Raw genomic sequence first — 22,498 nt, 5'->3', positions numbered from 1 at the left:
CCTTCCTGAAGAACCAGCTAACTTATTTGTACGGTCACAGTCTGTTCACACATAATTCACTACTAAGAAAAAAAAAAGGAGCCATATTTATCAGATAAAACCATTTACTCAGAACAGCTCATGTCAATTTACTCTGTGAACTGTTCCACATGGCAACTGTTTCTGAGTTTTTGTTTTGCTTTTGGTGGTAAAAGATGGTATCAGAGTATGGCTTTGGAAATAATGTCAAAAGCATGATTGAAACCAGCAAGCTGTCTCCAGCCCTGGAGACAGTCCAGGTGTGGAGCCTAATGGCTGAAAGAAGACACAGAAACAGATCTTCATTCTGCAAAGTATCTACCCCACCTTTCAGACTTGTTCTGCAAAAATTCTTCACATGCACGCATTCAGCAAGGGGCTGCTTTTTAAAAAAAAAAAGTGACAGATCTTCAAGTTTTCCTCTTGAGAGCTGTTTTCTCTTTGGGGCTATCTCTTCTAACAGCATTTACACAGAACATCTGTATTTTAGGTGTTAATCATTATTAGAGATCCAAAATGAACTCTATGCTGAGTGTACTTACACCAGTAAGTCATGGTAACGTGCACATTTTATGGCTAACTATACCCTCAGGAAGCTAAAAGCAGTACATCTACTCAAGCTGTGTATTCCTGCTTTTTGGTATTTACGTTTACTTCAGTACTTATCAACCATTAAATAAGAGCAAACAAATCCTACGAAGAGCAGGGACAAATCTTGTTCGTACTCAGAGCAGGACTCTCTCTTAATCACTGTTGATGGATGAAACTCTTCACCATTATCAGCTGTGCAGCTCGGATTGCAAGCCACCTGCTAATGGTATTAATGCCATTTTCTCTGTCTCATACAGAATTAACAGCATTCAATACTACCATAATTTTGTTTCCTGGTTTGTTTGGGTTTTTTTTGTCATTAAGCTTTTTCCACCATTAACCACAGCCATCCTGGTGCACAAACATGGCATAGAAATGATTTTACTGCCAACCTGTGAGGGTGATATCATCATCTTCTATGATTTGCTCTTCTGCAACGTCCAGAGAGCTCTCAGTGATCATGTCACTAGGTTCATCCACACAGCTTAAGCCGGAGTAGTTGTGTAGGAGGTCTGCACTAGGAACGTGTTCCACGATGACAGCTGGGAAAATAGATGGATCACCAAGCTGGGAGGTGGAAAAAAGAGAATTAGAATAATGGTAGTTAGACTACATCCAATCTAACCACTTACTGATTAATACTTCAAGAGACCTATACCACATCACTTGAATATTAGACCGTCAGGAGGGAGTACCAAAGAACAAGATGATATTTAGCACATAAAACCAAGCAGCAGCAGTGTCCCACTATAGGCCAGCAGGTGAGTATCACTGTAGTATCTAATATATTGACTTTATTCCAGTAGGTAATACCAGACTCCCATGAAACTGTTTTGCAGCATAAAAGCTGACAATACAGAGGAGTGGCACAGCACAGTAAATGCTAAACTTTGCTGGCAATAATACTGGGCAAGCAACTTGCTGCAAGCACCTCAATCATTTGCTCTTCCCGTCAGGCTGGGAGCGGAGGAGTGCTGTGGCTGTCAGGACTAGACGAAGCCTTCACAGGCACCAAGATTCCTACAAGACACTAGTTCAAGATCACTATTTTAGGGGATACTCGCTACAAGAGCAAGGGCTGTAACAGGGAGTGCTTGATATACACAGAATCACATATATTCCGCAATACTTTCCCTCTCTAATTCTTATGGCTTTAGTCACTTGACAGTATTGCCCCCGCCGCTTTCCTTCCTAAGTCTGCTTTCAGACATCATCCTTCTGTCCCAATAGTTATTTTGCATCAGACACAGAAGAAAAGGGGCAGCTGGGAAAACAGAAATCAAGATGACCAGTAATAACATGAAGATGCACACTCTCTGAAAAGGCAACCATTCAACAGGAAGAGGTTTTCAGAAAATACCATTTACTACAGACACAGTATTCTCCAAAGTGAGTCTTTTAAAATGTCATATGTGCAAAGAAAGTCAGAGCCAATGATAGCAGAGCAGGCTCAAAGAAAGTCTAGTGTAACTCTAAGGCTCTTTCACTATGAAAATAAATCACATTATGAATGCAGCAAGCTTGAAAACAAGAAAACAAACCAAAAAGTTGCTAAAACATGTGTCTGAGAAAACCAGTATATGTACATTTGGTCTCACCCTCCACAGAAAAGCAGAGATATGCACGGATCAAGTAGGTTTTTTATTTAACCACACCAGAAAAAAAACCAACCATATGATTATGAGCATGCTTAGAGATTGCTCATGTCTCACAATCTTGCCACTAAGCACACCACCACCAACGGAAAATGGTATCAGAGCTAGTAGCTCAATGCAGACAACAGCTACAGGAGTAAGCCCCTCCTAGGGAAGAGTCTGGAACATAAGTCCTGAAAGTAGAAAGTGTAATTGGGAGTTTTAAAATGCAGTAATTACTACTTTAAAATGTTCTGTAAAACATGTTTCAGCAACAACTGTGGTAACAGGCAATCAGGAAAAAAGGAAGAACTAAGAAAAACACCTAGTATTTCTGTGGGTTTCTATCATGGACAGTCTGCTAAACAACAACAAAAAACTATTAAAAAATCAAGAGAAAAAAAAACCACAAATAACCTACCTACTCTGTCAAACATAAGCTTCAAAATAGAATAACATGGTACAAGATCAATAAAAATGAACAAAGGCCAGACTAGTTAAAGCTGTCTCATGGGATCATGTTGCCAGATGATGGGCGTCTATCAAGTCAAGCAATGGAACAGCTTCTAACCCACACCTTTGTGGCCACCTTGCTCCGAGGCTGCATCTTGCTTGGGCTGAGAAACTGGGAACCAGTGGTGGCCAAGAGGTCCCTGCTGTTCCCCAGAACGCATCATGTTCACTGACCCTAACGTGCCAGATCCTATTTGTTTACAGGCAGGCGTAAACAAATAGATTTGGTTAAATAAAAGCCCAATCAGTAAAAACATAAAGCATGATAAAAAAGTGAAGAAAAATAAAATACCATGTGCATTAAAAAAGGTTTTAACAATGTGCTCCAGAAACTAGAAGGAAGATGGTCTGTTGCAGCCTCATTACAAAGATAAAATTCATGCTACAAAAATAGTTTAAGCACCCCAATTTCAGTAATATGCCGCAGTATATTACTTTTGGGATGAATTTACATATATTGTATGCCCATATATGTAAATGCATTAAAAATAAATAAATAAACAAAGGATTATATATGACATTCCACTCAGGCTCCTATCACCTGCAAGCATTATAAATATCTCTTCAATATTTTCCTGAGCAGATAAAAACTATGGATTTCAGGCAGAGAAGATGCAAATAAGACAATTTCAGTCTTCTCATCCTGCTTTAGCTCATGGACACTAGGGGTGAAGTTCATCTCACCTAACTCCAGACAGCTGTGGTGCAAATGCTTGGACTTGAGCTAGGAACCTCAGGTTTCATTCAGAGCCAACAGAGAGAAATGGGTATTTCTAGGGCACAATTTCCCTGTCCACTTTTAGGCTCCTGTGCTATAATAGGAGGAATCGTGCCCTAAAACCACCTATTTCTCTCTGTTGACTGTAAAAAGGTGGAGGCGTTGGGGTGTCTATTTCTGATGTAGGCATCAGCCTCCTACACGCTCATTGGCAAATGGCCAGCTGCCTCCTCGCCACATCTTCGAAGGGAGGCGCTCCTTCCTCCCTGCTTCTGCCACTGCACCAGCTTGATAGCTGCAGCGTCTACAGCAACATACCAACTTGCTTGTGCTTAGGATAAGCCTCATGTTAGCTTCTTCCAGATAAAAAAAGTACTCTGACTCAGCACCGTCCCTCTCTAATGACTGACATTCACGTCACTGACTTGGCCTCCAAGAAGCAAAACCACTACCAGCACTGCTGTTATTCTTTAGTGGGGACAAGTAACGAAAAACTGTTTCAGAAAAATAAACGAGACACAGATAAAAGCAACCGATAGTCACATATTTTCAGCTCAGTTTCTCAAAGCCCTATTGATATTGATCTAGCCTTGTATGTCAGAGAGTGTTTTGACTGTCTAGAACCCAACGACGGTAATGATAAGCTTGAGTGCTTATGGGTAAGGATCAGGGGAAAGGCCAATAAGGCAGACATCCTGGTGGGAGTCTGTTATAGACCACCCAACCAGGATGAGGAGATAGATGAAGTACTCCAGAATTAGTTGGCTGAAGTCTCACAATCCCTAGCCCTGGTTCTCGTGGGAGACTTCAACTTACCAGATATCTGCTGGAAATACAACACAGCAGAGAGAAAGCAGTCTTGGAGGTTCCTGGAGTGTGTGGGAGAACCTTACTTGGAGAAGTAAGGAAGAGGGTCAGCAAAACTGCTACCCTGAACTTCAGAAGGGCAGACTTTGTTGTTAAGGAGTCTGGTTAACAGAGTCCCTTGTGAGGCAGTCCTGAAGGGCAAAGGAGTCCAGGAAGGCTGGATGTTACTAAAGAAGGAAGTCTCAAAGGCACAGGAGCAGGCCGTCCATGTGTGCCGCAAGTCGAGCAGGCAGGGGAGAAGACCGGCTTGGCTGAAGAGTGAGTTTTGACTGGACCTCAAGAAAAAGAGAGCTTACCACCTTTGGAAGAAGGGGCAGGTGACTCAGGAGGACTACAAGGATGTTGTGAGGTTATGCAGGGAAAAGATTACGAAGGCGAAGGCCCAGCTGGAACTTAAACTGGCTGCCAGTGTTAAAGATAACAAAAAGTGTTTTTATAAATACACCAGTGACAAAAGGAGGGCCAGGGAGAATCTCCTTTCTTGGATGCGGAAGGTAACCTTGCCACAAAAGATGTGGAGAAGGCTGAGGTACATAATGCTTTCTTTACCTCAGTCTTTAATACTCAGACTGGTCATCCTCAGGGTTGTCAGGCTCCTGTGCTGGGAGATGGACATAGCATGCAGAATGAAGTCCCAGTTGTTGACGAGGTGGCAGTCACTGACCTGCTCCTTCACCTGGACATTCACAAGTCCATGAGGCCAGATGGGATACACCCAAGGATACTGAGGGAGCTGGCAGAGGAGCTCGCCAAGCCACTGTCCATCATTTATCACCAGTCATGGTCAACCAGGGAGGTCCCAGATGACTGGAAACTAGCGAATGTGACACCCCTCTACAAGAAGGGTCGGAAGGAGGATCCAGGGAACTACAGGCCTGTCAGCCTGACCTCGATGCCGGGAAAGGTCATGGAGCAGATCATCTTGAATACCATTATGCAGCACATGTGGGACACCCAGGGATCGGGCTCAGCCAGCATGGGTTCGTGAAAGGCAGGTCCTGCCTCACTAACCTGGTCTCCTTCTATGGGTGACCCACTTAGTGGATGAGGGGAAGGCAGTGGACGTTGTCTGCTTGGACTTTAGTAAGGTCTTTGACACTGTCTCCCATAGCATTCTCCTAGAGAAGCTGGCTGCTCATGGCTTGGACAAGTGCACTCTGCGCTGGCTGGATGGCCGAGCCCAGAGAGCGGTGGTGAATAGAGTCAAATCCAGTTGGCAGCTGGTCAGGAGCGGTGTTCTCCAGGGCTCAGTGTTGGGGCTGGTCCTGTTCAATATCTTCACTGATGATCTGGATGAGGGGATTGAGTGCACCCTCAGTAAGCTTGCAGATGACACCAAGCTGGGTGGAAGTGTCGATCTGCTGGAGGGCAGGAAGGCCCTACAGAGGGACCTGGACAGGCTGGATCGTTGGGCCGGAGCCAATGGTATGAGATTCAACAAGGCCAAGTGCTGGGTCACAACCCCAGGCACCGCTACAGGCTTGGGGAGGAATGGCTGGAAAGCTGCCTGGAGGAAAAGCACCTGGGGGTGCTGGCTGACAGCTGCCTGAACATGAGCCGGCAGCATGCTCAGGCAGCCAAGAAGGCCAATGGCATCCTGGCTTGTATCAGGAATAGCACGGCCAGCAGGAGCAGGGAGGTAATTGTGCCCCTGTACTCAGCACTGGTGAGGCCGCACCTTGAGTACTGTGTGCAGTTTTGGGCCCCTCACTACAAGAAGAACATTGAGTTGCTGAAGCGTGTCCAGAGAAGGGCAATGAAGTTGGTGAAGGGTCTAGAGAACAAGTCTTATGAGGAGCAGCTGAGGGAGCTGGGGTTGTTTAGCCTGGAGAAGAGAAGGCTGAGGGGAGACCTTATTGCTCTCTACAACTACCTGAAAGGAGGTTGTAGTGAGACAGGGGTCAGTCTCTTCTCCCTAGTAACAAGTGATAGGATGAGAGGAAATGGCCTCAAGCTGCGCCAGGGGAAGTTTAGGTTGGATATTAGGAAAAAATTATTCACCGAAAGGGTTGTCAAACATTGGAACCGGCTGCCCAGGGAGGTGGTTGAGTCTCCATCCCTGGTGGTATTTAAAAGAAGGGTAGACGTGGTGCTTGAGGATATGGTTTAGTGGTGGACTTGGCAGTGATAGGTTAGCAGTTGGACTCGATGATCTTAAGGGTCTTTTCCAACCTTAATGATTCTGTGATTCTATGATATTTCACCCTACTCATCACTCTGCTGTGAAACGTAATTACAGAAGTCCAAACTTCCATGTGTTACTGAAACATGCTGCACCGCTGACCAAATTGTTTCCCATGGTACTGCCATGCATTTCAGCAGCAGTTGGTTCAATCTGTGTGATCAGATGTGATCGGCTCTGCAAGGTTAACCTGTATTTTGACCATGTCTAGAAACAACTATCATACACATTCCCTGACACAGGCACTGTGACTTTCTACAGGCACAGGAACCTCCATGGCAGGGGAATACCTTGCCACTTGAACTCAGCGCCAGACTGTCCGAGGAGCTTGTTGACACACTATGCTTCCCAAATACGAGAGACAAACAGAAAAGCATTCATTCTTTGTAAGACACTTTAAATGTGGTTTTCTTTTAATTAATAATAGTTTTGAACTGGAAGAGTCAGAGTAAATATCACTTCTTGTGGCCTTTATTTTAAAACCATAGTTACACCTGCTTCTAACTCCTACCTTACAGAGGTACAACATATGGATTTTCTTTCCTGCCATGGTTGTAAACAGGAAAGGCTGGAACGAATATATAATCTGCTTTCAGAGAGAAAAACATCCATGCAACTGCAAGCAAATCTAATTTGAAATGTATTTTTGTGGAAACCGTCATCACTTTTTTGTATGATATTTGCAAGTGGTTACAATTTCATTAACAAGCATTTAATTCAGCTTTAAAAGCAACTACTCTTGTATGCTGATGCATAGATGACTGTTGAGAGGTAGAATCTCACCTGAGTACTTCTATAATGTTCTTAGTTTCACTGAAAGTGCCTGAATCCCAATTAAGAGCCAAGCTAAAGTTTCCTGTTGCTCTGTTGTTGTAAGACACAAGAATAACTTCGAACTAATTCAGAACTGCAGAAGAGGCCATCTTTAATATTGTGCTGGTTTTGGCTGAGAAGGAGTTAATTCTCCTCACTGTGGGGGTCGGCTACCTTTCCAGCTTCCCGCGCTCTGCCGCGTGGCGTGGCAGGGGGGGCTGGGAGGGGCAGGGCCATGGTGGGGACGGCTGACCCCGACTGGCCAATGGCAGGTTCATTCCATACCATGTGACACCATGACCAATATATGGGGGGGGGGGGGGAGGGGGGGGCAGTGGCAGCGCGGAGGCGGCGCGGCGTCGGGTCGGCGGGCAGCTGTGGCGCGTGCGGTTTGTTTCGGCAGTTCGTTCCGCCTCTCCCCTCCCTTCCCCCCTCCCCCGGGGCTTTGCGCCTCTCGTTGTTCTCCTTTACATTGCATTTCTACTGTTGTTTCTTTTAATTTTAATTATTAAACTGTTCTTATCCCAACCCACGAGCGTTACCCTTCTGATTCTCTCCCCCATCTACCGGTGGGGGAGTGAGCGAGCGACTGTGTGGGGCTGAGCTGCCACTAAACCACGACAGATATGGCTCCCTTTGATGTGTAATGAGAATTACACAGGAGGAAAACATTCAGTTAAGGACTCAACAGTCGTGATTCAATGAAGACAAAATGAATTATCCCTCCAATAGCAAGACCACAAAATAATCTATTTCTAATACAAAGGTGGTTCTACATGCACTAACAGAAAGGAAGAGTGTGAAGTATCCCAAAACTAAAAATAAAGTCTGAAATTAAAGTGCAATGATTTTTCAAGAAATCAATACCTAAATCCATAAGAACAATTTGTGTATTTTTTCCTTTTGCCTACTTCTGCTGCTTCATCTTTCTCATGCAAAATGTTGTTAAAATGGGACACCCTAGCTCCACCAAAGCTTTGGCTTGGCTTCAACTCATCTCCCATGTCTGCTGGATACAAAGCAATTGAGCTACTGCTGAACTCTTCCCATGTCTTAGACACCAAGTTCCTCGCTGCAGTTCATCTACAAGCCAGTCTTGTAGACCAACCTTTAACAATCTGGAGGAGTGCAAAGCTTCAGACAGATGCTGAAGCCCATGGAAGATCCCATGAGCAGGTCATGCTCCATGACGCCCTGAAAACTGAATCCTGCCCTCCTCCTGAGGACAAAGGCAGCAATCTTCCTTCCTGCTCTCAAACTTCTCTTAGGTGTTTGACATGCTGACAAGGTGTTTCTTTTTTTTTTTTCTCTGAGAATTTTCTCATCAGCTGTCACCAATTGACAGAGTATCAAAATACCACCTTAATTGTGGAAATGGAAAGTAAGGAAGGGGATTTCTTCTGCTCTGGAGGTACTGTCTTCTCCCACAAGTCCTTTAAGGAAGAAAACTTGTCCCAGGAATATGGTGACTAGCTTCTAACTGGTGTGGAATAAATTTTGTGCAAGTGAGTGATGGGTGGGAAGAAAGGCATAAAATAGGAGCAGAGAAAAGCTACAGGGAGGGGGGAAGGGAAAGAAACCTTGGGGAAAAAAACGTGGCTTTTTAACAGAGCAACAGAATTCAGACTTGCAATACAGTTGGTGATCTATTAAAAAAAAACAACACAAAACAAACCAACAACTAAATAAAACTAGGCAAAGTGATCTTGGTGACTAGAAAATGGGCTTCAGTTTTCTCTTTGCTGAAGGTTCCTGTGCCAACAGCAGAGGCAGCCTCTTGACCTTAAAGGCGTTCCCATGGCCAAGATCTGAGAAATTGCCAAGTTTCACAGAGGGATGCTGGAAGCAGGTAAATGTCACTTGCTTCCCTGGGGAGACAACCTCATCATGGATCTCCTTAAAGTCTTCACAAAACAGCAAGTGGATAAGGGGGGCACTTTCTGCAGGAGCTGGAAATGGCCAAAAAATGTAGACCTTGGCCTTGACCAGGTGACTTAATGTTTCAGAAAGCCTATGGTAACACCAGGGAACATGAAAGAGCAAACCAAGGCATGAGAAGATGGTGCAGAAGTCACAGCCCAACCTAAGGGCTTGGACCCAAGAAGAGAAGAGGGAAACATCCCTCAGAGGTGCAGAAGGTGTCTTCAGGCACAGGTTACTACACATGTTAGAGCCACTTGAGAGAGCACCTGTTGGCACAGAGCAGTCATGCTGGGGATCATGCTAGCAATTTAATGATTGCAATGATTCAGTGTGTCCCTGGCACCTTTTAAAACTTCCTAGTAGGGATCCAGCCTCTGTGGCTGCTTTTATTCGGCTTTTTAAATTAAGAATGTCCTGATCAAATACCGCATTAACTGTAAGTTAACAAAGGACGAAATGAAAAGACATAGAGAGGAGAAGCTGCAGACATGAAGAAAAGCAGTTTTAGGCAGTGGCACTGACTCAGCCACAGCCTGTAGGAGCTTGTGCCCAGTTTTGTGTGAGGAGAAAAAGAAAAAAAAAAGCACAAATCCTCTATTTAACCAGGATCTCTGACAGGTAGCAGCAGCCAAACAGGTTATCAATAGCATTAGTGCAAGCCACTTGTTCCCTTCTCAAAATTACAAGGTTATTTTCATCCCATTTTGTCCGCACTACACATGCATAATGTGATAAATGAACCCTCCAAGAAAAAAAAAAAAATCATTATTTTCTAAACTGGAAAGGATAAAGCTGATAAGCGAGAGCCCTTCCCGTTCACACGGGGCCATGTGATCAAGTCCCTCCCCTTGGCATCTGCCACTGGCTGAATGCTTACATTTGCAAAAGGACTGTTCATAATTTACAGTTGTTTAACCAAGTCTTAAAAAAAACAAAACAAAAGCCATGAATTATGACTTCCCTGAAATCCTGAGTGTAGCTGCCATCTAGACCCCAAACCTCTCCCCACAGCTGTTCCATGTCTTGACAGCTCTTCACACAACAGGGCTCCAAGCAAAGCTTTGACAAGAAGAAAAGTATGAGAGTTCTTGCAATGCCAGCTTTTGGCATCAGTGCAAAAATAATTATCTGAAGATCAGTTAAATGACACCTGTGTATAAATATGTCACTTTTTTGTATACTAATGAAGCTCAAAAAATTACTCTGACCAACACAGACCACTTCCAGAGCTAAAACTTTTGCAAAGTACAGAAATTGGGTCATCCATCCCTAAATACAACTAATCTGTCCAGAACTTTAAAACTTCAGGAGTAGCAACAGCTCCTATGCTGTAAGAAGCAGATCAATCAGGTATAAGCAACAAGCAATTGTTTTGGATTAATGTTGTACTATATATAAATCCTTGCCTGAGCTAAATCTTGCTGCAGCTTCCTAGATCTTTCCCTATGCAGGACTCCTTTTCTACAACTGAGTATTTAAGATCTACCTCCATGCAGCCAACTAGCTGTCTACCTGCCTCTGTTATATGAACTAAGGTAACCCAGTGATTTAAGAGGAGCTTGCATGCGACCATTTGCAGTGATGGGCCTTCTGCTATGCACTCTTTCTCCGGCCTTTCGCATCTTTGATTTCAACCCCCTGCAGGGTATGCTGCAGGTCGCCTTCTTTCCTTAGGCTTCATCTGGAGTAGGATTTATTTGGGTTATGAGATAAATGCCAAGGTTGAGTTTGTTCTGGAGCTGCAGAAAGCTCTGTTTAGGGAGTTTTTACTGCACTGTTGAACAATCTTTAATATTTTCTGTTTTTCAGGCGAGCATCTGAAGAAATTGCAAGAGGCAGAATGCATAGTTAAAGTGAACAAAACCACTTCTGCTTGCACAACCCCTTCCAGAAACCTCACTGAAGTAGCCCTCCCCATCTCAATTCTCCCCTCTCCCACTGGTTTGTAAAGTAAAGCCAGCAACGAACAACAAACAGAGGTAATAAATAAGGCTCATTTTCGACTATGTTTGTGCAATTCCCATATCTAAATCCCCAGGCTACCACAAGCTCTGGAAAAATACAGGGAAGGAAGTTACATTACTAGTTCCACCCAAAACCGAGTTAGCATTTTAGACAGACAACACTCAGTTCATTGAAATGATCGCATGACTCTGACAGCAGAAACAGGCCACTGACCCAGCCAGATATTAGGCCATACAGAAAACCCAGAGACAAGATTATAAAGCCAAAAGTACTTTTGAAAGAGAGGAGGCTAAATGCTTTTCACAATCACAAGAGGAGGAACAGTTTGTCATGGCACTTCTCAGCCTTTTAAGAACTGTCTTCCACAGTACCCAGACACCTAATTTCTTGTTAATAAATGCAAAATCCTACTATTTACCACCGCCTATAGAGGACCTGCCTGATTTTTACAATAGGAGTCCTTCACTGACACCTCAGGACTCACAGGATGTGGTTCAGATCATTAACACCTAACTGAGCGCTTCCTCAGACAGAAAGAGACATATTTTTCCTGCAGTGTGAAAGAAACCAATTTAAATAGCTTCAAAAATTATTTCTGAATAGCCGGCATAAAGTTACACAATTTAGAAACCAATCTGTTAAAAGCAGTGAGCAGGTAACTACTGCTTGTAGTTGTCTGTGGTGTGACTGTTACTTCTATTCAGAATTTTATTCTAGCACACAAGGAAAGTTAAAACTACTGTCAAACACCAGAATTTGGGGAATTCCACATCACAAATGGATGGATTCTACTAGCACAAATCAGTGACAGAGGAAAAACATTTTCGGAGAAGGACGTCTCTGCAATGCTGCAGAAGTTATAACATTTCAACCAATTTCTGTTCTGCCTGTGCAAGTTACAGGAAACAACAGGAAGCTTTTGAAACAGCACAAAGATCTGCTGCAACAATAATGACCTCAATGTTTGCTTTTTTGTGTTTTACACCACACTTTTCCTCCTGTTTTCATAATATTCCTAGCACCAGCTTGTACGAATATGGTTTCTTACACCGTCTCATACCTGCTGCTCATCCTCCATGACGTTGCTGGCAAATTCAAATACAAGCTCATTCTGCTGTACAACTGCTGCCATAATAACGCATTCCCAGGTCTCAGCTCCACATACGAAGAAAAATGTTCTCAAATGCGAAAGAACAGAGCGCGTCACTGAGGTCCAGCTAGGCAGAAAGGCAGGATGACAAACGAATCAAGTATCAGCGTTCGTATTTCTCAGATCATCGGTGTTCCCAGGTTCTTCTCTTCTCAAAAGGAAACAAACCAAGAGAAATCCTTTCCTGAGTTGTTCTTCCCACCTCGATAGCCTTTATCACTGTGGAGGAGAAAAAAATTAAAAAAGTTTTAATTAAGAAATGATTGCTTTAGGTAGGTGAAATAATAGCAGCACAATAAAGCTTGCTCTGAACTAATAACTCTTCTATCTAACTCCAAGGAAGTCAGACACCTTTGTATCTTCAGAGGTACTACTTCTGATTAATACATGCAATTTTTCATTCCCTTAAAAATAAAACTGTTTCAGGAAGCAAGACATCAGTTTTAAAGTGTTTCATATTAAAAGCATGAGACTACGAAAAGTTACAGAAGTTAGCAAAAAAAAAAAATCCATCTTTTCATTTGATTCATATATGCAGTTTTCACATTCATTAGTAACTCTCAACTTTAAGGTAAATTCAAAGTAAAAATACAAAACCCAGACTGACCTACTGAGCTGTAGGGTATCTCAAGTATACCACCTTTCTTCTTCACACACAGTTCAAATTTAGCAAAGTTGTTATTTTGCAAGTAAAATGCTCTAGATCTTGATTCCCACAGCACCAAAGAGATGAAAGCAGTAAATAAATTCTTTGTACAGTCCAGAGAGTCCCCAAGTTCCTACACGAAGCAGATCTTCAGCTTCTTGTTAAAAACGCACTGTAAATGTATCCTTATCTCTACCACAGGCTCACAAGCAGCCGGAAGGAAACAGCACTGACCACGTCATGGCAAATTAGAACAGGCAAGAAAACTGCTCAGTACAATAGCAAAGAAAAAAAAAATAGCCCAAACTACGGAATGTAAACAGCTTCACTGGAGGGATGCGTGCTTACAGCTCCCATGTTTTCATTTACTCATCAGTGCCGAAGGCAAACACGGTCAACATGAGCTTACAAAGAGGTGTGCTGCACCACTTCTGGGGAAAAAGTCGAGCACAAAACCATCTTTTTATACAACCTCAGTGATCAATACAGTAATAAAAAAAAGCCCTACCACTATCAAAAGCATAACAGAAACAGGTGTCTAAAATTAGGAACCTAAGGGAAAATGTTGGTGCTTAGGAATTTAAATTTGTATGTTTTTAAGGAAGTAAAATGTGTGGTGCCTAGTGTTTTGATCAAAATTCTTTCATTAAGTGCTGCTGTGACAGAAGGATAAGGGGGAGAGGTCTAACACATACCCATCCAGACCGAGACCCCCAGGAAAGCCTCTGGGCAACTTCAGCACCACTGGTGAGGATTAACAACTGCCTTGTACAGAAGGTTTAGCTTTACCTTGTTTTTGCAGTAGGCTGAAACTCAGAAAAATGAAGGGCATCTTTCTCTCCCCAATGCCAAGCAATTTAATTAGGGAGGATCATGTCACAGGCTCATACTCCCTCACTCTAGGAAACTTAACAGCTGTTTTTCCCATATAGATTGTGGTATTCTCAAATTCCTAAGTAGTGATGGTAGAGCATTCTAGCATTTAAGTCACTAGATCCTACCCTTCTAAGAAATCAGGAAACCCAAGATTATGCAAACAGGAGAACCTCCCCAACTTCCAAGGAGTGTTTTAATTAGCTGGTAAAGGGTTCGTAAGAGTAGCTACAACCCTAACTAGAGAATATTTGCATTAATGAGAGCTACATGCATGAACAGAGAAGGATGTGCTTTGGGAACCATGACTGTTCAACCTCAGTCCTTGCCATTCTGCAGGATGACTAGTATAGCTAATAAGGTTTTCTCTGTACTTCAGCAGGGCTATAGCACTGAAAGCATTACATGCAACCATGTAATCCTGGGTAATTTCCCTAAATGTAATTATTTGGCTTCACCTTTTATAAGATAAGAATGCCATTAAGACGTTATGCACACATGCCAGCGTACCGGGACTAAAACCAACTCACCCTATCCCAGACTCCTACCATCCTGTATGCCGGCCTGAAAATAAAGTACATAGCCATATAATATATAGTTTATTATTTCCTAGAGACAGTGACTGAAATGGGTCAATCTATGTCAACAGGGACATACCAGCTCTTTCATAAGAGAGGAAAGGTATGGAAATTTATTTAAGTACAACTTCTATTTTGGTTACTGCCTATAAATAAATTTTAACACTCCGATAAGATGAAATAATATTTTAAGTCACTCCCTCTAATCAGTGAAGACTAACTTCACCCTGGAGGATCATCAGGCAAATACAAGAACCTGCTGAGGTTCTCAATGGAGACTTATTTTAAAATGGGAGTTAAGCTACTTGTTCAGGGAGAACCAGAGCTGGAATACAGCAAGAGCCTATAATCATCTCCGTTACTCTAATTGAAGCCACATGTGTGAACAAAGAGTACAAGCTCTTAAGGTCCAGTAACTTTCTAAGGTCAGTAACGATTAACAGTGTCAATGTAAAATCAGGATAAATGAAGCGTTGAAGAGACAGGCTACCTAGTAAGCTCATGAAGTATAAGGAAATCTGGAGGAAACTGGAGGTATAGCCACCGTAAGACAGACTTCAGAAGTTCACTGTGTGCACTGGGAACTGGCATATTCTTCCATTAGTGCCAGGTCACTCATTCTTCTGTAAAGTATTAATATTTTACAGTAGATACAACAATACCAAGATGCACACTAAATGCATAATATCCAAAAGCTGTGGCAGCAAATTTACTAGAAGCCATAAAGAAATCTTTTCGTACTTGTTATTTTTAAAAAACCCAACAAAACCGTCAATGCAAAACTAATCATGATTTAACATCATTCAAGAGACTGCAGCAGCATAACGCAATTGATCCCCAAGGGATCCACACAAACACTACTTAGAAGAGTCACACTTCATGGTAACATGAAGTTCCTAATCATCTGATACCGTTGCAGGAACAGACATTCAAAAACTGTTTTATTAATTTTGCACCACGGTGACGCAGTGATGTAAGACTATATAGCACACCGCTCCTTCCCCCCTACATCCCCCTCCCCAAAACCACCAAGGAATCTATAAAAAGTCAAATGATACCTTCTTCTTACAAGAAAAGGAACATCTAACCACAACATTGTGACCGAAGTCAAAGACAAGTGAGTGAACAGGCTTTAGTGAGCTTTTCTATCTAACCTGATAAAGGTTAGGCACTCAGACTATTATTATTTACAGGAAATTTTTCATTGCTTCTTTAGCGGTAGGCAGTAATAGCAAGTGATCTATTGGGCAATAGCAGCATGACAAAATAATGCAAAAGTACTTTCCTTTAACCCATACCACTTTCTCTGGCATATAGAAAACAAGAGGAGCTTTTCACAGAAACCAGCACAATTCTAAACCAGCTATATTTTCCTCCACATCTATTTTTATAAACTGTGCTTTCATTATTCCAAGTATCACAGGATCCTGCTGTCTATAGGCTAACACAAACATGACTATTGTTTTTGCTATGTAATGCCACTTATCTCCCTGCCTGATTTTATGTACATCTGTGAGAAGAAAATAAGTTATTTGCAAACAGTATAAAACACGTAAATTGTATTCACATGCACAGTAAGCTTGACTACATACAAATAGTCCTAGGAGACAGGGAACCCAGTATGTATTACCGTAAAATTTACATCAATTTTTCAGAACTACAGAATAAGTAAGGTTTTGCTTTCATTTTTACTAATTGTTGCAGAAACATATTATAAAAAGCAATATTAAGACACAGTAATATAAATAAACATCTTAATTTTGCTTAATCCTTGAAACTGACCACACAAATACATTATATGTCAATACTTCGGGAAATTCCCCTCCTCTACTGATTTCAACTAGAAATAACCTCCTCAAGAAGCTGTCAAAAAGCACATTCAGCCGATTTAACCCTTAGTACACTGCTACTCTAGTATGCCAGAAGATACATTGTAGGACTCCCAGCTAGACATCACAACCTTTTTCCCCACCACTCTTCACCATATATAGCCTGCACTTAACCCTAGCCCTATTTCACCAGTTCAACAAAGCTGGTAGGAAACACCTCCAGAACCACATTTTTGGTCCTAAAGGTGAAGTTGCAATACTGCAACTAGGCTCCAACTGGGAAGTAACAAATCCACAATTCCTCCTTCAACTCTTGACAATACGAGCTGGCATAGCCCATACTGCCTTAGCATTTATGCACTGTAATGCAGAACACTGAAATAACACAGTGGCACCACACTGGAGCAGCGTGTGCCAGCTCAGCTATAAACCTGGAAGGCTCAAGTCTTGGTAGTGAGAGCACCCCAGCTGAGCTGAAAGATGCCTCCAGTCCCATTTAGAGTTACTAAAGATGACTGTAATCATCTTGCACTGCCTTTTTTTGTGAAATTAGTTAGGATCATTCATACATTTAAAATTAAGGACCAGCTTAGCTGCTTTAAGATTCAAATGCAGATCTGAATCCTGAGTTAATGCTGAAACAGCTCAACTCATTTAGCATGGGCAAAAATGACTTGCGATTGAAATTTCCCACTGATTTTCTAAGACAACCTGCAGCATTAGCGTTAGCCTTGAAGCAACAAAGTTGTGACTTAACAGAAATGCAAAGCTGAACCCCCTTCTCAACACCATCTTGGATGCAGGAGGAAGAGGGCAGTGAATCAGAGGAAAGGAAAGAATGAAGACATCACCTGGAAATTTTGGACTGAAGGACTGAAAACCATCAGGGTGAGGACTGAAAAACGGGTGAGGTCAGGCAAACACATGGATTGTAACTTCATCATTTCACTCAAGTTTCTCGCTCCTCTCCACCAGTGGAGGTTAAGGATGGCTCAAGCCAGAGCCAGTCCACCCTCTGCAGAGTTGCATCTTTTTAAGATACTGTACAAGTAATGCATTGTCTGTTTCTCTTAAGAGGGCGGAAAAGCTGAATGCTATCACAGTTCTCGTAACGCAGGAATCCCAAACCCATTATGATCTTCATGTATGGTCGACACTAAGCATAAACACTAACAAATATAGTCTCCTGCAGCATTTTTTCCACAGGTTGATTATTCCTACTCAGTAATATTAAGAAATCACAGAATCACAGAATGGTAGAGGTTGGAAGGGACCTCTGGAGATCATCTTGTCCAACCACCCTGATTGAGCAGGGACACCCACAGCAGGGGGCACAGGAACGCATCCAGGCGGGGTTTGAATGTCTCCAGGCAGGGAGGCTCCACAACCTCCCTGGGCAGCCTGTGCCACTGCTCTGGCACCCTCACAGGAAAGAAGTTTATTCTCATATTCAGATGGAACTTCCTGTGTTCCAACTTGTGCCCATTGCCCCTTGGCCTGTCCTTGGGCACCACTGAAAAGAGTCTGGCCCCATCGCCCTGACACCCACCCTTTAGATCTTTATAGGTATTGATGAGATGCCCCCCCAGTCTTCTCTCTCTTCTCCAGGCTGAACAAATCCAGGTCTCTCAGCCTTTCCTCATATGGGAGATGCTCCAGTCCCCTCATCATCTTTGTAGCTCTCCACTGGACTCTCTCCAGTAGTTCCCTGTCTTTCTTGAACTGGGGAGCCCAGAACTGGATGCAGTACTCCAGATGTGGCCTCATTAGGGCACAGTAGAGGGAGAGGATAACCTCCCTCGACCTGCTGGCCACACTCCTTTTAATGCACGCCAGGATACCATTGGCCTTCTTGGCCACAAGGGCAAATTGCACAGAACAGGGGCTTTGAATCATGTCCTTAGACCCAGGGCATCTGTAGTCAGCAAAATGACAAGCAATAAGAACAAGTTAATATATGTTAATTAGCACAATAAGTTTCAGAAGGCTCACTATTTCAACTGCTCACACAAATTAAAGGAGACGGAAAAACAACATGGTAAGTGAGTATCACCGAGGAAGGAATGAAACAACGTAAGGAACAGCCTGAAAGCTTCTGAAAGCATCCACATTGCCTACGGGAAACTGCAAAAAGCAGCTGACATAATAAAAGTCAACAGTGACCTTTGCTGAGCTTTCATTAAGGACAAAGAAATCATCGGTATCAATAGATCCCTGTTTTGCAGCCAGGCTGGCAACCAGCCTATGTCACCACAGGCTCTTAGTACATATACAGCAAGGAGGACAGAGAGTAAGAGGGTTTATCTGTTAAATATAAACAAACATTAAAAAAGGAATTGGCACACAATTCAGTCAATACAAAAGAAATTAAATGAACCCTCCCTTCCCTAGATCTAAGAGAAAAGCCTGTTTACTCCAAAGAGAGCAGAAAGCACAAATCAAGCAACAAACTCTTCTTTGCCATCACCAAAAACAAAATCACATTTTCATCTTTTTTCTTAGTAACTACCTCTTTTAGCCTGAATATTTAATATGAGGCAGGATTCCTTTCCAGACTATTAACAGTAACAGCTCCAGCACTGCTTACAGACTCCCCCACCCCTGAAATCCTTCTTCTTCCTATCTCCCACGTTCCCTGATACTTTTTAAGTCTCTCTTATTTAGCACATTTATACAACACAGCTGTTGTACACAAACGCAGCAACCCAGTAGAGCGCTGCTGGGAAATCTGAAGAAAATTACGGTGTGGTTGAGGCATTTTCCTCTGTATCCTCTCCTGCCAGCATGCTCAGTGTAAAGGTAGTCCCAAATCAGTATAGGTGTGTAGACATAGGGCACTGTAAATAATTGATTTATGCTGCAGCAACACAAGTTCAGACTACTACCGAAAAGCCAGTCCTAAACAGCAAACTAAAAGATATTGAGGCAGGAAGGCTCTCCCTGACTCTGCTACTGAAGCTCTTGAGCTCTGAATAAAGAATTTGAACATCTGCTAAGATAAAGAGCAAACCTCCCTAATCTGATCAGGCAAGAGAAAGGCCACACTGGGTTTTAGTCACTTCTCCGCAGTGTTTGCTCTTGCAAAGTAGAGCTAACTCAACAGAAAAAGTTAGCTGGAACTCACCCTAAAGCGAGGGAACAAGAGCACTACAGAGGAAAGCAAGGGTCCAAATAGTCTCCCCCGCTTCCCTGTTCCCCTGAGAAGACCATAACTGAATCTTGCATTTCCACAGGTTGGGTGCATGGCATGTGAAGAAAAGGTTAGGGAAGGGACATCACACCACCAGCCCTCCCTTCCTCCCCAGATCGAGTCACAGATTGGACTTCCTTCCCTCCCAGCCTGTCCGCAAGCCCCCCATCCAAACTGCTTAGTTGATTCAAACACCATTTTCCAGCTGCCCAAATTGCACTTTTTGACACATTAGAGACGGAAAAGAGAAGATGAGGGTAAATTTTCAGAAGTTAGTTATGTGACCTAGCTGCCTTGCCTATCCAATCAGGGCCTTTCCAGATTAAGTTTGGGTTACTAAAGGCTCAGCTCGCAGATAAACTGTATTACTTCAACTACAGTCAGATTAAAAGCCACATAATGTTACTTCACTGCATAGCACCTACTCTAAATGCCTGTGTGGATGCATGCATACACATAGCAGTTGCAGTTACATAAACAAACTTTATCCCCATTTTCATGTGTGTATGTGCACATACACACATATACGTATACACCAAAATAAATATATGAAACCTGTGCCCTTCTGCTGACTTGGCTTTTTAGTTTTCATGTAGCTGGTTTGGCTACCAAAGAAGCAAAAACCCCACAACCTCCCACATTGCTCTACAACAAGTGGATATGCAGAAGTGCTCCTTTTCTGCTTCCAGTTCAGTCACCTCCACCCATTGCTGCTCATCACCACCTCAGCACTGCTGGGAGAACATTTAGCTTGATCTTCCTCTCATCCACTGAAGGCCAAACAAACGAGATTAACCGAACCCCCCCCAAAAAGGACAGCATCCCCCGCGCAGTGCATAGGAAACTCAGTCTGCAAAGCCTGTGAGAGCTCAGGAGTCAGTCTGCTGGCCTGGGGAACAGAGCAGCACTAACATCTTGGTCTTGCAAAGATAACATCTCTGCGTAGTTACTGTCAAAAAGGGGAGAGGTGTATGTGCAAGGCAGGTCTTCACCACCTGAAAAACCAGGGCCACAAGGCCACAGTCTCACTGAGCTTCCTGCTGTCCAACAGCATGACTACCAGTCTTTCTAAGAACTCCTCCATGATGGGCTGTCTAAAGGTTTCTTATCCTAACAACCGTCAGGTTTTGTTATGAAGAACATTTCCGACAGCATGGCCTTATTTAGCAATATCACATGGATCCAAGGGCCAGCTTAAAACAATAACCTCCATAGCAAAGACCTGCCTCTCCATAATGGTACGCACGAACGCTAATCTCCAGTAAATGCAGAGGCCAGGGAGTGTGGTTTGCTCGTCCAGAACTCTTGGCAATCACTAGCTTGTTCTGTCCTTTGACTCTACCTTTGTAGTTAATTCATCACTATTGGTAAACAGAAGGAAAAAATCAGGTGCTCATATTTCACAGTTGATAAAATGAGAACAAGGAGACATTCAATTAAGCCGAGAAGCAACCAGTTTTGGAAGAAGGAAAGGAAATGAAAATGCATCAGCTTAGATGTACTTGCTTAGACTCCTTCCTACAGACATGACAGAATTCAAAAGCTTAGGAATATTAGAGAATGTTTTAAAAACAGATTGATGTAATTACACCAGATCAGCCTCGTTACATCAGGATTTCTTTTTAAACAGAATGGAAAAGACCTGTCATAACGCAAGACAAACCTCCAGTAATGCAGATTGCAACCACACATCTCTGCAGCCAGGATTTTGCTGTAATGTTTTTCTTTGTAACTGCTCACTTCTGGACTCACATATTCTCCACTGCAAAAATAATAATATATTAAACACTCCAAAAACAGAATAGATGTACTATAAGTTTGACATAGTCTGGCTCATCACGAGGAAGAGGCAAGTGATGCTAATTATGGAGAGAAAGGAAAACAAAAGATGTCTCATTACCTCCTCTCCTACAAAACTCAGTATACACTGTTTTATCCAATAGTAAATTTTCAGAGACTGGATTGGTTTTATGCACTGTCATAAGATAACCAAATTGGCAGCATTAATAAATAACATTAGTATCAAAGATACGTTACTGGTTTTTATATTGCACAAAATCTCAAAAAGCGGGTTAAAAAAGATACCAAGAAAACTGTAAATTGATAAAATCCCAAATCTGGTTCAGAAATTTCTGTAAACCAAATTAATTGCTCCAGTGACACAAAATAAATGTTTTTAAAAGGCACCCTCAAGCAGTTTCTGGGGTTTAATAGCATCTTCTAAGGAGCATTAAGACCACGATCCTATAAGCAACTATAACAAGAAAGCTGCAGATAAGTCAAGTCTCGCTGATTTCAAAGGGAAAGGGTCTCAGTACAGAGACAGCTGAAGGGCTGAGCTCCAAGACAGCTAAAACAGGATATGAGGAAACTTGTAAAAGAGGCTGGAGGGGGGAAGAACCCCTTGATCCCAAGAGGTTTCACTCTTTTGATTAACGCATTTACACAACAGAATGAAGAGGTGGCAGTGGGAGGAAGAAAGATCAGGGGAAACTAAATATAATTGCCTTGGCTTGGTGCCAAAATTCACAAATTACCAGTTGCAGTCTGTACCCAATACTGACACAAAACTGTCACCTGTTCTCTAAAAATTACTTTGCCCACAAATTAGTAATGCAGTCATTATTTTTAAATCACCTGCAGAAAGAAGTTCAGTTTACCAAAGAAAAATCTGCTGGCAAAGAAGTAGGCTTTTTTTTTTTTTTTTTTTTTTTTTGCAAACTGGAATGTAAATGCACACAAAATATATACATTAAATACATTAAAGGGGGAAACTAGAAAAAAGGCCAGCAGAGATCAGGTTCAAGTCAAAAGTTTCTTATTCCAGGCAACCTTTTCCAGCCAAGCGTCTGTAATTCTGGATCAGAGAGTTAAACTCCCACAGGACTTTTTCAGCATTCTGCAGAAGATGCTACAAGACCAAGCTCAGTAAAAATCCCTGTTACAACTTCTGCGCACAGATTTTTAGCATTCTGTGGCTTTCCTTTTGCAATTAATTTATTTTTAAA

The 22,498-nt window shown here is 42.5% G+C and overlaps 1 protein-coding gene across 7 annotated transcripts in view; it reads right to left on the bottom strand.

Moving 5' to 3' along the window:
* ELF1 (E74 like ETS transcription factor 1) overlaps positions 1-22,498 on the bottom strand; it is a 96,311-nt gene that overhangs the window by 29,923 nt on the left and 43,890 nt on the right. For 4 of the 7 annotated variants that reach the window (XM_075087703.1, XM_075087749.1, XM_075087694.1 and 1 more), the window contains exons 2-3: positions 12,285-12,593; positions 1,002-1,176 (exon numbers count right to left, since the gene is read on the bottom strand). In XM_075087703.1, coding sequence (XP_074943804.1) covers positions 1,002-1,176; positions 12,285-12,356 — 247 coding nt within the window. In that variant the 5' untranslated portion in view covers positions 12,357-12,593. Of the gene's footprint in view, positions 1-1,001; positions 1,177-12,284; positions 12,594-12,981; positions 13,774-21,153; positions 21,253-22,498 lie in introns of those variants that run through there. The other 3 variants (XM_075087723.1, XM_075087732.1, XM_075087712.1) reach the window with 2 other exon arrangements.

This window comes from Phalacrocorax aristotelis, chromosome 1, assembly GCF_949628215.1.
Source record: "Phalacrocorax aristotelis chromosome 1, bGulAri2.1, whole genome shotgun sequence".
Classification (NCBI taxonomy): domain Eukaryota; kingdom Metazoa; phylum Chordata; class Aves; order Suliformes; family Phalacrocoracidae; genus Phalacrocorax; species Phalacrocorax aristotelis.
This window is presented reverse-complemented; position numbering and strand designations above follow the sequence as displayed.